The sequence below is a fragment of the Larimichthys crocea genome, unplaced genomic scaffold (assembly GCF_000972845.2).
Source record: "Larimichthys crocea isolate SSNF unplaced genomic scaffold, L_crocea_2.0 scaffold268, whole genome shotgun sequence".
In the NCBI taxonomy this organism is placed as follows: Eukaryota; Metazoa; Chordata; class Actinopteri; family Sciaenidae; genus Larimichthys; species Larimichthys crocea.
Window position 1 is genome coordinate 746037 of NW_020853535.1, and position 14561 is coordinate 760597.

The 14561-nt window shown below is 40.8% G+C and overlaps 1 protein-coding gene across 3 annotated transcripts in view; it reads right to left on the reverse strand.

Moving 5' to 3' along the window:
• The window catches only part of arid2 (AT-rich interactive domain 2), a 32600-nt gene extending 24581 nt beyond the window's left edge, over positions 1–8019 (reverse strand). The window contains exons 1-4 of one of the 3 annotated variants that reach the window (XM_010735530.3): positions 7834–8019; positions 5627–5812; positions 5409–5502; positions 4356–4453 (exon numbers count right to left, since the gene is read on the reverse strand). In XM_010735530.3, the coding sequence (XP_010733832.3) occupies positions 4356–4453; positions 5409–5502; positions 5627–5718 (284 nt within the window). In that variant the 5' untranslated portion in view covers positions 5719–5812; positions 7834–8019. Of the gene's footprint in view, positions 1–4355; positions 4454–5408; positions 5503–5626; positions 6390–7833 lie in introns of those variants that run through there. The other 2 variants (XM_019265618.2, XM_010735529.3) reach the window with 2 other exon arrangements.
• Positions 8020–14561: the final 6542 nt, after the last annotated feature.

Sequence of the window (14561 nt, forward strand, 5' to 3'; positions counted from 1 at the left end):
GAGGTGTGTCCGTGGTGGAAGGCTGTGATGTGAGTGTAATGTTTTGTTTCCCATTTTTCATTTTCAGGAGAAAACGTCACATCTTTTACTTAATTAAATACTAAATCAGATGAGAACTACCCGAGGAACGTGATGGGAAGACATTCTTTTCAAGTACTACTTTAGCACATTAGAGTAGACACATTTTCAGATACTGTGGCCTCCAAATGTTTTTCAAAGCCAGTGGTTAATTTCAGATCTCATCTACATCCTCATACAATCTAATTAAAACAAAAGAAATGCCTCGGTTATCGAGCATGCTCCTGGCAGGTTCCTCTGTGTGTTCAACAGGTGGTGAGCTTCCGTGTCCACATGGCGTTGTTTGATAAGGAGGCAGGTCCGTGGGAGATCTTTAAGAAAAACGGCGGGAGAAGTAGGTCACGCCCAGCTTCATGTGATGACTTAAAACCACCGTCTAATTGCTGGGGTCATGAGAACTTCGGGGTCACCGGGCTAGTCGCGGCTGAGAAACACATGTGCTGCAAAAGTCTGACGCTGGCAGGGATTAATATAAAAAAAGTGAAACATTCAAATGTAGAGTGAAATGAGTACATGCACGCATGTGATCACACCTGCTTCTCTACGCTACAAACGGTTATGACAGGTGAAAGTGTGTTGTACAGGAAGCAGCGTTTTCAGCTCTGAAAAAGACATTACTTGGTTGATTCAGCAGAAACCGGTATAGTCAAAGAGCTGCTTTCTTTTTCTATAATCAATGTGGACAGTAAACAGTGTCCTTGGCAGCAGAGCTAAAAACCTAACTTGCTCATAATGCAGCAGGGGTCAAAAGGGGAAACGTGATCTTCAAATGTCTCTACTGTTGCAGCTGAGCCTGATGAATCCAAACACCTTCAACAGATCGCTGCTGTGTGTGTGCTCATCACATTAAGGTTCGATTCCCCTGTGAATGAATTCTTCACAAGAGCAACATTTCCATCTAAATTCCTAAACAAGGCTTCAAACCTCATCAAGACAACAGATATAATGGAGTTAAACTAACACAGAGAATCAAGTGAGCGGTTCCTAGATATCCGTGCCTCCTGGGCTTGATTTCCTCCCGCTGGGGATGCAAGGGAGAGGGCAAAGAAAGGTTGAACGAGGGTATCTGTCACCTGACTTGGCTTCTGTGTTTGGTATGCTGCAGTTTTGGAAAAGAAGTCAGACTGTAGCAACACCGGAGGCCTTATTTCAAAACACCTTTCATTTGCTCTCAAATTACTGTGCGCGCCCAGACCAACTACATGGTGTTTTACTGACAGAAATCAGGACTGCGTTGCCCCACGAGGGTTCAGAGCTCAGCGCAAACCACTTCCATAATCATAAGATAGTATTAATGGCAGAGGGAGGACTGTGGAGATGTAAAATATTAACTGAGAATTGTCCAAAATCAGTGCAGCCAGAGGAAAACTGGAGGCAGCTGTTAGAAACTCTAACCCAATCCACTGAAACAGCACACAGATGTAGAACATAAATTGATGTCAACAAATTATGGAGATGAGAGAATGTTGGTGTTATATTTTATTTTCAAAAAGGCATGTGGAAGCTCTGCTCCAGACATTTTGTGTTGCGTTATTTTAATGAACACTTTCCCTTCCTATCAGCAGTTCTGTTTGACAATACTAACTGCAGGTCTCACTGATCAATAATTCTTCCCCTCTCGGACCTGAACGCCTCTCACTTAAAAGTTAAACATTTTACTTAGATCTCGCTAATGAAGAGAGACAAAAACAGAGCCGCGACTTGATGCCGCCCGCTTTGAGCGCTTTTGATTGGGAAGCCTTCCTCCTCCCCTAAAGTTGAAATGAAAATCAGCACCATTAGTAAGGCTTAGTGTCAAAAGCAGCGCTTCAACAAGTTGAAAACGAGCTGGAAAAATGTTTCTGGCAAGCGTCGCTCACTTATTACCGAGTGACATTCAGATATCAAATAGACGGCAGCAGGAGCTGGCACCCAACTTCAGCTCTGCTTATTACTCTCCTGCTCTGAGTGGGAAGTGCTGACCGGAGAGAGAGAGAGAGAGAGAGAGAGAGGGCCACATCATGATGGTCACATTCATTCAGACAGGGAAACTTGGTCAACGGACAGACTGTCCTGGATCATAAGAGTTGCGAGTTTGATCCCCTGCAGTGACAGGGTATCCTTAGCTCCTTCCTGCCAGCTCATTTGAATTCACGCTGGAGTATTGCAGTTACAAGTTGAGCTTTGTTAAAAGCTACAAACACGGAGCAAATCTAATATTTCATTACACAATAAACAACGCTGCTTTCAGGATATTTAATCACCTACAAAACATCTACAAATGATGTCAGTTGCAGTCTTTAAAAAAAAAAAAAAAAAAATGCACAGCCAGCTTTAAAAAACTGCCCATGCAGCGAGTAGTTACAGATGGTCATTCAACTGGATAATCACAATTAACACCTGATATTAGCAAACATCCTCTCAGCTTAAGCGTCCTTGAGCGACACGCCGAATCTTAACCAGCTCTGGAGAGCGCACTGGCTGTGACCCATGACCTCTCTGCACGAGGGCAGAATGGAAGTTTCCCTCCCACAATGATTACACTATAAGCCCACTTTTGCATAGAAAAACCGAGGGAGGGAAAAAAATGTAATTTCTTTATTGTGCTGTCAGCAAAAAGCAGCACGAGTGAGGGGAGGATAGTCTCTATTATCAGCCACGGCGGAGGCAAGACAGGTCTAGCTGCCTGTCGCCTCTCACATCCACCACACTGAGCTGACTTAGATAAACTTTACAAAGTGGCGACCGGCGGCTGTCGCAATACTAGTGTGATAGTCAGCATGTCGAGTCGATTCAGCTGCTCATCATACTTCCAAAAATATGTTTTACAGGCAATAATTATCGTGATGTAGCTGTTCTGGGTAACAGGTGAAAAATTCAGGGTGAAGAAGTCAACTTTTTTAAAAAGAAATTATGTTAATGGCTCCATATACTTTTCTACTTTATCCTGTCATCTGCAAAACAATGTAGCAGCCTACTGGTATTTCTAAACTGCTCTCTGATATAAGATAGAGACATTAGCTGCCCTAACTGGGTCCTCCTCAAAAGTATTATACAGACTCAACAAATCAGACCATCAGTTGACTCAAATCTGAGCCCGTTAGACAAAGACAAAAGCAGATTCTTAATGTTAATGCTTTGCCGAGCCTCTGAGAAGAAAGTTCCCACATAAATCAGATCATAGAAACTCAACACCGTTGCGCTATAGCTACTTCCACTCCAAGAAAAAACCTGAATAACCGTCTTGTCATCCGCGCCGAGCTTCCAAGCAGACCATTACACCAGATTACATGAGCTCATGCTTAAGAAAAAAAAAAGCTGTATTATGTATTTATCATTTAGACTTCATGTGAAGCTGGTTCTTGGCAGTTTGTGGCCATTGTGGTAATCGTAAAAGACCTCGACTAACTTAGGCAGCTCTGTGAGCCTGCATGTGTATCTCTGCTGCTGATAAACGGCGGATATCTGTGAACTTTTAGGAACTACGAGTCTCATCAGCTGTGCACAGTTGGTGCTACACATCCAAACTCGCGACAGCTCGCACAGAATTCAGCAGACGACAACAACAACTGAAAAAAGGCACACATAATTAACCGCTGCTTATGATATATATCAAACGAGTGACCTGCAGTTCTCTGTAAAAAAAAAAAAAACATCCATGAGAGGATACAAGTGTTTTGCTGCTACAGAGGTGTAATCCCCTACAGGCAGGTGCTAGTGATGGGAACAATCGTTACATGGGAGGTGGAGGGGCGGGAGGGGGGAGAGAAAAAAAGCAGAGAGAAAGCAGTAACACCAAAAAAACACAAATGCCAGCTGTTAGGGAGAGTTGCATTTACACCAGAGTCCCATCACTGGCAGCTGACTGTGCCATGGCTGAATGCTACACACGTTACAGCACCCAGAGCTGCTCAGTCATTAGTAGTGCTGTATGAAAAAAGAAAAAGCCCTTTGGCTACAGTATTTTCAGAGAGAGAGAGGAGGAAGAACCAGCATTACTGTGTCACTTAGGGACAAAAAGTGTGCTCCCTAAAAACACACACTTTATTATTATTATTATTATTATTATTATTATTATTATTATTAAGACAGATCAGTTATTTTCTTATGTGTCAAAGTCAAGTGAGTTCATATCTACTGTGGCCTGACAACTGTACACACTACAGCCTGTCATAATATTGTAGCAGTGCTGCTTCCTCGCAGAGAGGCTGAATCCCGCTGACTGCATCTTAACATTTGTAAACACTTCCCACATGCTACCTGAGAGCCAGAGAGCTGCACGGCCCCGTGCTACTTACCGAAGGTAGTACTGTTTTAAAGCAAATGCAGCGTTGGAACAACTCCTCGGAAAGTTAAACTCTTCTCCGAGTTCAATCCACTGGTTTTTGTCAGAGACCTGTAAAATAAAAAAGAGGGAGGAAAGGAGTTCGTTAGGAGATAAAAACACTGGCGACAGCAGCTAGAAAAAAAAGAGCGGTTAGACCGCAACCATCTGGTCTGCTACAGGTTCCCCCCAATGAGGCAGTGTCACTATCACTAATCAATAACTTTACCAAACTGCTGAAAATATCTAAAAATTAATAATACTCGAAATGGTTAAATTACCTGGCTAAATATCTCTAAATATTGGCTGCCAATATGTGCTATCCGAGCATATTTACATTTGACATATCAGTAACTGTTCAGCACAACTGCCTGACTGCCTTTAAGATACTATCGTTACTGTTCAGGCTAGTTAGCACCACAGCTAACGAGCTAACTTGACTTCCCCCGTTACGGCGTTTAAACCGAGCGGGGCTAAACTCCGGCACGCCGCCTTTGCACCGCACGACAAATGCTCCGAGCCCGCGGCGACCCGTTTTGCTTTTGGAGCCGCTTTTGCTCCCGTTTACTGTGTTCACTACATGGGCCTGTGAGGCCTACATTTTGTGTTCAGCCATGAAGCCGAAGAAAGATGGCTATGGCATAGAAAGAAAATTCAAGCTTCCCCCTGCGAGGAAACTACCGGTAAAAGCCCGGGCGAAAACGCTATGTCCTAAGCGGTGTTTCCCGAGGCCGGGCTCCGTGCCGATAATCGATGTTAAACGTGCCCGCTAATTTTGAGTCGCTCCAACTGCACTCTGACTCCGAGCGGTTGGGACTCTCAATTCAAACCACACAACAACACAAGCCACCACATCGCATAGAGATACATGGCAAACTAGCACAAGGCCAACACCGACCCACACTAAACGTTTTTCTGGAGGGTTACACTTGTCCCGGGTTACCCACACGGAGTTGTAGAGTGGTCCACCGAGGAGTCCACAGACGTCAGAGTGTGGAGAAAAAATCCACTTTTAGTTCCCACTCACCTTAGCAAATCCACCTAAAGAGACGACTCTGATATAGAGAGCATTCAGATCCAGCTCTTTCCCACCCACGAAAGGAATCTTCTTGAACGGCGATCTGAAGGGATAACACAAGAAATAAAAGGCACATATGTTTAAATAGCAGTTTGAGTTAACTCGCAGTCGCATGCAATGAAGATTTAAAGTTACATTTCTTGGGAATAAAGACGCCCCAATCTCACCCTCTGCTTTGGTGAAATTGCCGCAGCTCGTCCAGGAAAGCCTGTCCTTTCCTTCGCTGATCTAGTAGATTTTTCCCCGTCGAATTTGCCATTGTTTTTGCATGCAAAAACGGTTAAACCCCACTTCAGTCGCTTCTTAAGACACCAAGGATCCCATACTCCGCCGGCGCTCAGTCATTCGCGAAGCTGAGTGTTTAAAAAGTTAAAGAAATAGCTGATAGCAAGAAGAGCGGCAGCTCGCTAATAAAGACTGATGCACACAGAAAGCAAGCCCGATTCAACCCCGGACTAAGTTCCAACGAACAGTCAGAAATACGACCGATTCACCGGCAGATTAGAAACGCCATGGCAGAATGTGGAGAATAAATGCTTTTGGTCGCGGTTGTATTCGTTTGGAGTGGTTTGACAGTGTGTTACGGACGCAGCTCCGAGGCTATCGCACACACTGTAGAGCGGCAGAGGGATCCAGTTCTCAGACAAAAAGATGTGAAGGCCGCGGAGCCCGGCCTGCCATGCGTGCAGCGCCCTCTGCGGCCAAACGCGGCACTGCACCGTCCAGAGCAGGAGCGGGTGCTGGAACAATAGACTGTTTTCTTTTTTAGGGACCGTCTGACAACTCGTCTCTGTTTGGAAAACGGGTCAGGAGCTACTTGGAAATGTCCCGTGGGGGGAGGGGATAACACTAATTAACATAGCTCCCTTGTTATCCCAACCAGGCGTGTAATGGAGGGCAACCCCTCACTTTATTGACGAAATACTATTTTTCAAGACTGACATATAGCTTTTGTATATTCATAACTGGCTTCATAATGAACGAAATCAAATCTTACGCCACTCATATTAGTTAAAGGGAGTTAGGGGTATTTCCACGAGGAAAGAAAGAAAACTATCATCTCCTTATAACAATTACATATTCATACAAATACCGCAGCTTTAAAACTTATAAAACACAATGCGGACACTTCAAACTAACACTGCAGAAAGTCAAATGATCTATTCACATTTATTAAAACTATTCTACAACTGAAAGCGGTATAAAGGAGGCATTTTTTTATTTCCATAGGACACATTTCTTTCTAATTGTTAGGAAAAAAAACAGATCAGTACTCTGTAACTACAAAAGTACTTATTTACTGGTAGCCATGTGCTTTTTCATAACTAATGTGTTACTACTACACTAATTATACATTTATGGACATAAATGTTCTTGTATTCGTGATTTTATTGGCATATATTGTGAAATAACTCGCATTATTTATTATCTTTGTGCCTCCTGATATTTAAGTCATACGGCGCAACAGGGCGGGGGACTCTTAATTGACAACCTGACGTAAATTTGATTGATGTTCAGTTTAATTTGAGCGTTTATTTTTATTGGCTCATATTGCAATTTCATGGAGATTTCAGAGCATATAAATGGTATATTATGATGCATTATTTCTGTTTCATAATATCTGTTAAATCTGCTCATAGTGCTCGTAGTAAAAGTTTTTAGTGGTTTACAATTCACTACAATATGTGATTTTTTTTTTTAATGGTGCTATTTGTTGCTTAAAACTCGTGAACCTTGTGGTAAGCTGCTCCTACCCCTTGCTGACCACTTCAAAACGACTTTTTATCTCAGTGGGGTTGGTTGAAAATTACTCCTGATCCCTTCTCCCTGTAACTGCCAAGCGGATATCTTCTTGATGGGGTTACTACATTCAACCATTACACGTACCCCTTTGCTCAATGAAAAACCTGTCACAAAATGGCGGAGACATAGTAGCAGACCCCATTTTGAGGAATTGACACTAGACAGCGGAAAAGTGCGTGTCCTTTGCGTGTGCTTTTTCAAAAAAGAGTGCTCTTCTTTTGCAAACAAGCTGCGGCACACCCGAGTTCACCCCACGCCTGTTTGGACTCTCCGAATTCGAAGCTAACGAGCCGCTCGTGCGCTAGCCTGTTAGCTTAGCTTACTTAGCAAAGAAAAAAATGTAGCACGAAGCTGTTCCGAGCAGTTCATGTTAATCCAATTACCCGTCGACATATCACGCTTACAGAGAGTTTATCTACCGTTTGGCCCTGTTACTTGTCAGTATCAGCCATTATGTGTCGAAGAAATACATTTTCTGTCGTGTTATGGGCGCTAGCTGTAACAACGTCTCACATTAGCGTGTCAGATTCCACTCCCTTATTAACACGGCTAATGTCGCTAACTAGGTTACCTGCGGATTCCAGCAGCTCACCTACACACTCACAGAACCAACATAACGTTGTGGCTGTCATCATTTATCGATGTGTAACACTAAAGCTGAGCAGTTTTAACCACAAAAGCCCAGTCAAACTAACTTAGGTCACTGCGGTAATTGTTTAAAGTACGCTAGTGTTGGAGCTAACGGGCTAGTTAGCCGCCGCACATGCGTACCTTAGCTTTGCATTTCTATTTAACATTATTTTTTATACGTTTTTATTTATTAGTGGTCCAGTAAAACAGATTCATTAGTTTGTACGGTTGGTCTTTCCATACCGACCATATGTAGATACTGTATGCACAGATTATTTATGGGATAATGATGCGCTAAAGATGAAAGCCATCTTTGTATTACTGTTGTTATTATTATTAATATTATAACACAATATTGTCAAACAGAGAGAGTCGAGCACAGAATCGTTTGGTTATCTACTTAGTCGCCCGTCATCATTTCATTGTAGCCATAGCTATTTAGCACTCTGTTGTATAAATTCATTTCTGACAGATGTGCTGTGATACATCTGCTCTAAACGACGATAAGGTGGACTTCAGTTACATTTTTGTTGTTGAAAAGAATAAATGAAAACACTGCTGTATCGTGAAGACTTCGCCAGAAAATGGCTTACTACTCTGGTGCATAAGGGATTTCCCTAAGGTGCATTTGGGGATTATTAAATCATTTCAGTGCTGCTTTTCAGTTTTGCATTTAAAAAAAAAACGGACAAAAACTGACTTCCATTTTAAGCATTGAATCTATCGACATATAATATGTTTAAAATCAGCACAAGGTTTGAAGTCAAAACATCTGCATCACGTCATTTTCCTCTCAGTGTCCTAAATTACATAACAAAACCTTGCTTACATTTACTTATTCCAGCCGGTAACTTTGAACTGTTTGACATAATTTAAGGATTTTTCTGGTTGGATTAGCTTTGTGATATCAATGTGATAGATGATAGGTGATGTTGTCTGCAGCAAAACACTTGGATACAACACGATGAAGATACTGTACCTGTATGAGATTTCATGCTTTTGACTAAAACCTTCATTCAGGGAGCCAAAGTGTGGAAATGCATACATATATCATACAGCAGATTATTATAATTGGTACAAAAGATATGTTTTCAGAGGCATTCATTAATGCACACTGTCAAAGATTATACATGTTAAATTCATTTGACAGTTATTGAATCATATCATGATTTACATCTACACATTAAAAGAGAAATACAAGCTCAAAATCTGTAAACAAAGAGCAGAATAAACTCCAGCTCTATCCTTCATATCTTTGCAGCCACCCCATTTAAAGTGCACTTAATCAAAAAAGTGATGAATGACGTGCAGTGACTGTGAATGTGCACTTCAACACTGCATGGTCAGTTATGCCATCACACAGAGGTCCTCATCTGATGTGACAGCCAGGCCTCTCATGGCATATGGCACAAATGGGGCCAGTAAGCTCAGGATGCCTCCAAGCACCCAGACAAAAGACCCCAGTGGGACACTAACTGCTTGTAACGTTCTTACACCTCCCTGCTCCCTGCAGCCTCCACGCCTGAGATTTGTCTCTCGCTCTCTGAAGTAACATGGACTCATTTGATGGGAAGTGGCTCCATCTTCTGGCAGCCAGGAATCATGTCCGAATGATGGGATGGATTCACCTCGCTGCGTTAGGAACATATTGTACTTGGAGGGATCAGTTGAGAGATTTTAAACTGGATACAGTCACAGTTGGAGCAAGATGCATGCTGGGAGATTAAGGGAGGGCGCTGTGGGTGACAGTGAGTGATCCTAATACAGCCGGAAGTTATGCACTGCAGTACATCTGGTGCTGTAATTGAAAAAGTTGTTTAAATATTTGAACTTTCTGAGTATTTTTAAGTCAGTATAATATTACTTGTCCCTAAGATTGTTGTTGATATGTTCACATTTTCCTGCACATCAATTTAAAGTTGATTTTTATATAAATAAAGTGTGGACCATTAACCAATAGGCCAAAGCCACATTTAACAGAATCTATACGTTTGTTTGCAGCATCATACAAACACTCAAAACTCAATAAGCAACTACATACAAAACAGCTTAAAACAAACAATGATACAATCAAATTACTACACAACACTCGATTTCAAGCACCAGATCACATGACTGAATACATAACAAGCAAATGAATTAATAAGCAAGAGCAGAGACCAAAACTGTGTTGCCTTATTATAAGCATTACTCAAAGATCAGAATGAGCAAAGTCTGCATAAAACAGTCAACAATGAATTAAATCCATGCATGTGTGAGTGGCACTGTACATACTCTGACTTATAATGGATCTGTAGTTTGTTATTGTAGCTGGCCTGCTGAATAAGCAGTTATAATGACAATTATTATTGTTGATTTGATCCCAATAACAAGAGCTGAATCATTCTTTTTAGATCTTTTTCTGAACATTGTAAAATAACACATTAGAGCACAGTTTATTCATTGTAATATTTGTATTCAGTGAAAGGTCATGCTCATTTTGTTGCTAAACCTAAACAGTAATGTATTAACTCAACAAAGACACTGGAGTGAATCATTACATGATCCAGTCTTAGTCAGTCTTGATCAGTCTGATCCAATCGTATTTTAACTGCACATCCAACAAATCATTAAAAATGTCAAATTTATTTTATTTATTTTTTTAGGTTACATTGTAACGTAAGGAGAAGCAATACAATAGATAGATGTAATGTATATGAAAAATGTCACCGTTGTGCCTTTTCATTGGTCTTTGATCCATTATCTTCATTAAAAATGTGTGTGCTTCATTTGGATGTTGAGCATCGATGTGTGGAGTGGTGTACTGTATGTTCAGAGTTTGACATTCATCTGCAGAAGGGGAAAGTAAAGAAAGGAAAGATGCCTACTTACAAGATGGATCTGTGACATCACCAATGCCAATCATAGTCCAATATACAACCTGAAAAATTAGATGTAGAAAGTTGCATCCTCCAGTGCACATCTCTGAGAATTGACTTAAAAGTGACAGTATGAGACATGTTGTGTCAAATAGTTTAACTTCTGTTATTTATAATGTTTGCATATTCATAGATTGTGGATTTTTTAAATAAAGGAAAGGAATCACTGCACTGTTTTAAAAGGGTAATTGAACTTACCATATCAGACACTAAGTATTATTCATTGTTATACGTCTTAAAACATGTCTTTAACCTTTGTTTGTAAGAGACTTGATTCAAATGCTAAATTAATGTCATGAAGTTAAGTGGCAGCAAATCCCGTATGCCCTGGAGCCATGATGTTTCCACCCGAGGCTGGAAGTCCATCCTGGCTCACGTTGCGGTGATGGTGACCTTTATGTGACTGCAGCAATTTCTTTGCATATCGTAAGCCACTGAGAGGGAGAGAGGCAGGGAACAACCAACACCTGCATGAATGATCCAATTCCACTGCCCAGATATGTGTTTAAATAGTGTCAATTTAAAAAAAAAAAAAGTGCCTTGCTCAGCAGCACCTCAGCAGCGCTTTGTTGCGCAGTGTTTCAGGTTCACTACATCTAATTATACAATCCCTAACAGTGGACTTCTGACTGTCATTCAGTAGATTAATTAATAACTGAACCAGGAGCAATAAAAAAAAGCTGTAAAATAAATAAACAAGTATCATTGTAAGTTAATCAGTTGTGATTCTTCAGGTGCCATTTCTGCTGTGAAACTGTCTGCAGTGAAAGAGGTGCGCATGTGTGTGTGTCCATTTCCATCACTAGGTGGCAGTTGTGTAAAGGTTGGGAGCCAGTTCAGTGAACTCATGAAATATGATCTGGTCTTTCCTCTTTCCACAAAATATTCAGTATCATTTGTTCAATTGTCTTTATTTTGTATGTAATTATTGACTTTTTAGCCACCAGATGTTTTACCACCCTGACCTGTTACACTATATCCTCACATACCCTAAACATTTTTGCTATCCAAGACACTTATTGTATGAAAACACAGCATAGCCGATGCAATTACCCATAGATTATACGTACACGTACATACAGGGTGTGAATTAAACTGCAACTGAGATTTTTCTGAACTGTGTCACTGAGCTGTGAGAAGCTTCCTTCGTATACTGCATTGCATCCACTCTCAGCAATCAAGTAAATGTAGTATTCATTCATATTCATGTTCTCACACCTTTTGTTAGTTGTAATTATATAGTATACTGTATAGAATGTGCCACACTACTCTACTCTAACATTATTGGTGGTGAGTGTTAAACAAAAACTTTTCAATATACCTCATGGAAGTAGGGCTGTGGGCCATACTTTGACTCATCTGTCATGAAGGCTCCTTTGGTTTCTCTTGTTTAGTCTTGATGATGTGGACTGCTGTGAAATCTTTTGCAGATTTTTGACTCAGCAGCACCCAAATGTTCACAATGTGCATGAAATCCAGGACTTTATCCACGGCATTTTGACTTTAACAGGGAACACACCAGTATAACTAATGACTTTGACAATGGATCCACTTTATTCAAGTGCACAATTGCAGGAACCTGGCACTGGAACACTCAAACAGACTGTACCCATCATGAATAGTATTATTTACCTGTGCTATTTATTATTAACTGTCCAGATATCCGCTCTTAACAAAGATTGACCATGTTGTGATTAAAGACAAAGATATTTGTCTGGTTTTCAGGCCCTGCTGTATAATTAACTGCCAAGTTGGATCCTCCAAAGCTTTAGGAAAAGTCAGGTAACAGAATTTGCAGCTCAGAAACTTGATTACAATAACTCAGATATAACATTAACACAGCATGAACCTGAGACATAACAGTCCAGTGACAACAAGTATCAGATTTTGGTTCACCCGTGACAAATGGCAATGAGGATACCCATGAAACACAAAATAAATGGTCAGGAAAGTAATGTCTTCAAGGTTTAAACTGTCCTTAAAGTTATTTGCACCTCTGCAGTTTATAGATGAACAAAGATATAGCAAGTTTAATTTCATCCCAATGTTGACTGACCATTTGTCTGATATACTGTTACTGATTGGCAGCTTATCAGGTCAGTGAGGTTGTAGAGGTTAAACTCTGTTTGTAGAAGAAAACCTGCTGTTCACTGAAATGTTTAACCTGCACAACAACACAGTAAATGTGAGTTTACATCTATCTCTATCTGCTGTGGTTGCTACAGTGTAACTGTGTTTTGTTATTAGTGCAGAACAGAACAAGATCCAGTTTCAGGGAGCTTGTAAGGGTCAGCTGGCAGGGAGGCAGGCTTGGCAGCTGGAAGACTGGCTGTTTCCTAAAGTATTTATAACAAAAAAAGGGTGAAGCGGAGGCTGCCATGGTTTCACTCCACAATGGCAAGGGTGCGGTTGAAACTCTGCTACACAAACCTGTCCTCCTTCCCCCCTCCCGGGTCAGGCCAACACTGAATAGCCCCTGAAGAGATAGCTGGACGTAAAGGAGCTCATCATCCTCTTTGTCAAACATGACGTAGGCCAGTGTTGGCTCAGTGATGTTTATATGGAGACGCCGTGGAGGTCACCTTCATTTCATTTCTGTCAGGCAGGGTGTCATTGATTTCAGGGGTCCCTAAGCAACAAAGGGTGCTTATGACAGCGCTTTATTACACAACTATATATCTATGTTCATTGTGTTATTAAAACTTGTTTTTCTCTCTTCTTTCATTTCATTCTTGGTCAACATTTTGTTTCATTCTCAACCTTTTCTGAGTTTCCATTTTCTTCTCAGCTTGTCTGTGGTAGCTGTAACCATCGACTTGTGTTGCATGCCATAAACAATGATCATGTGAAAATGGGCTAATAATAAATAAATGTGTTTTTTGTTTGGCTTTGAAACAAAAAAATGATTGCAAGTTTTTTCCGTCAAATAGTTGGTTTTCATTTCTTCTGACCTCAAACCCAGTATATAGAAAAGCACTGAAGTGATAACGCTTCCTTTTGCCACAAGCAGAAGTTGCACATTTGATGAAGCCAACAAAATACAGAAATGTGCATAAAACATTATAATTAAGGAAATAAGGGGGGAAAAGTGTGACGCTACTTGTGTTTGGAAGGTCTAATAACAGAAATGCAAACTTATTTGGGAATTTGGAGATGGTGGTGCTGCATAGAAAGTTCTGTCAACACCGATCACAGATACAAAACAGACTAAAATCAGTCGATGCAATGTTTTAGATGTCATTTTTTTGTAGAACATTTCAACAGTTCAAAAAACATGCCACACAGTATCAAGCTAATAAAAACAATGTTAAATATATGTTTGGAGCTGTTAAAGGACTTACGTTTAGGTTAAATAGGGATGAAATGTGCTATATGGGTACACTTTAACTGTACTCAAACCTTACAGAAACATAAACTATAATGTATATCACTCTGAGAACACAAATACAACTAGAAAAATCATGTTAGAGTGACTGGAGAAAGTGGTTTGATTTCTTGTAGCTGTTCCTACAACATTCCCACAACTGTTGGAGGAACAAAGAAGTGTAAAACTGCACGAAAACAAAGTGAAAGATGGAAATTAAATATAAAAAGAAACACTTCGGACCTCATTGTAAGACTTAGAATGCTTTCATGGCTTTATTCAGACAGCTATATCTTGTTTTTTGCCTTCTTGTTTCTTCACACTCAGGTGAGGCTGTGGCTCCGCCCACAGCGCACAGAGCGCTCTGATTGGCTGGTTCGAACACCG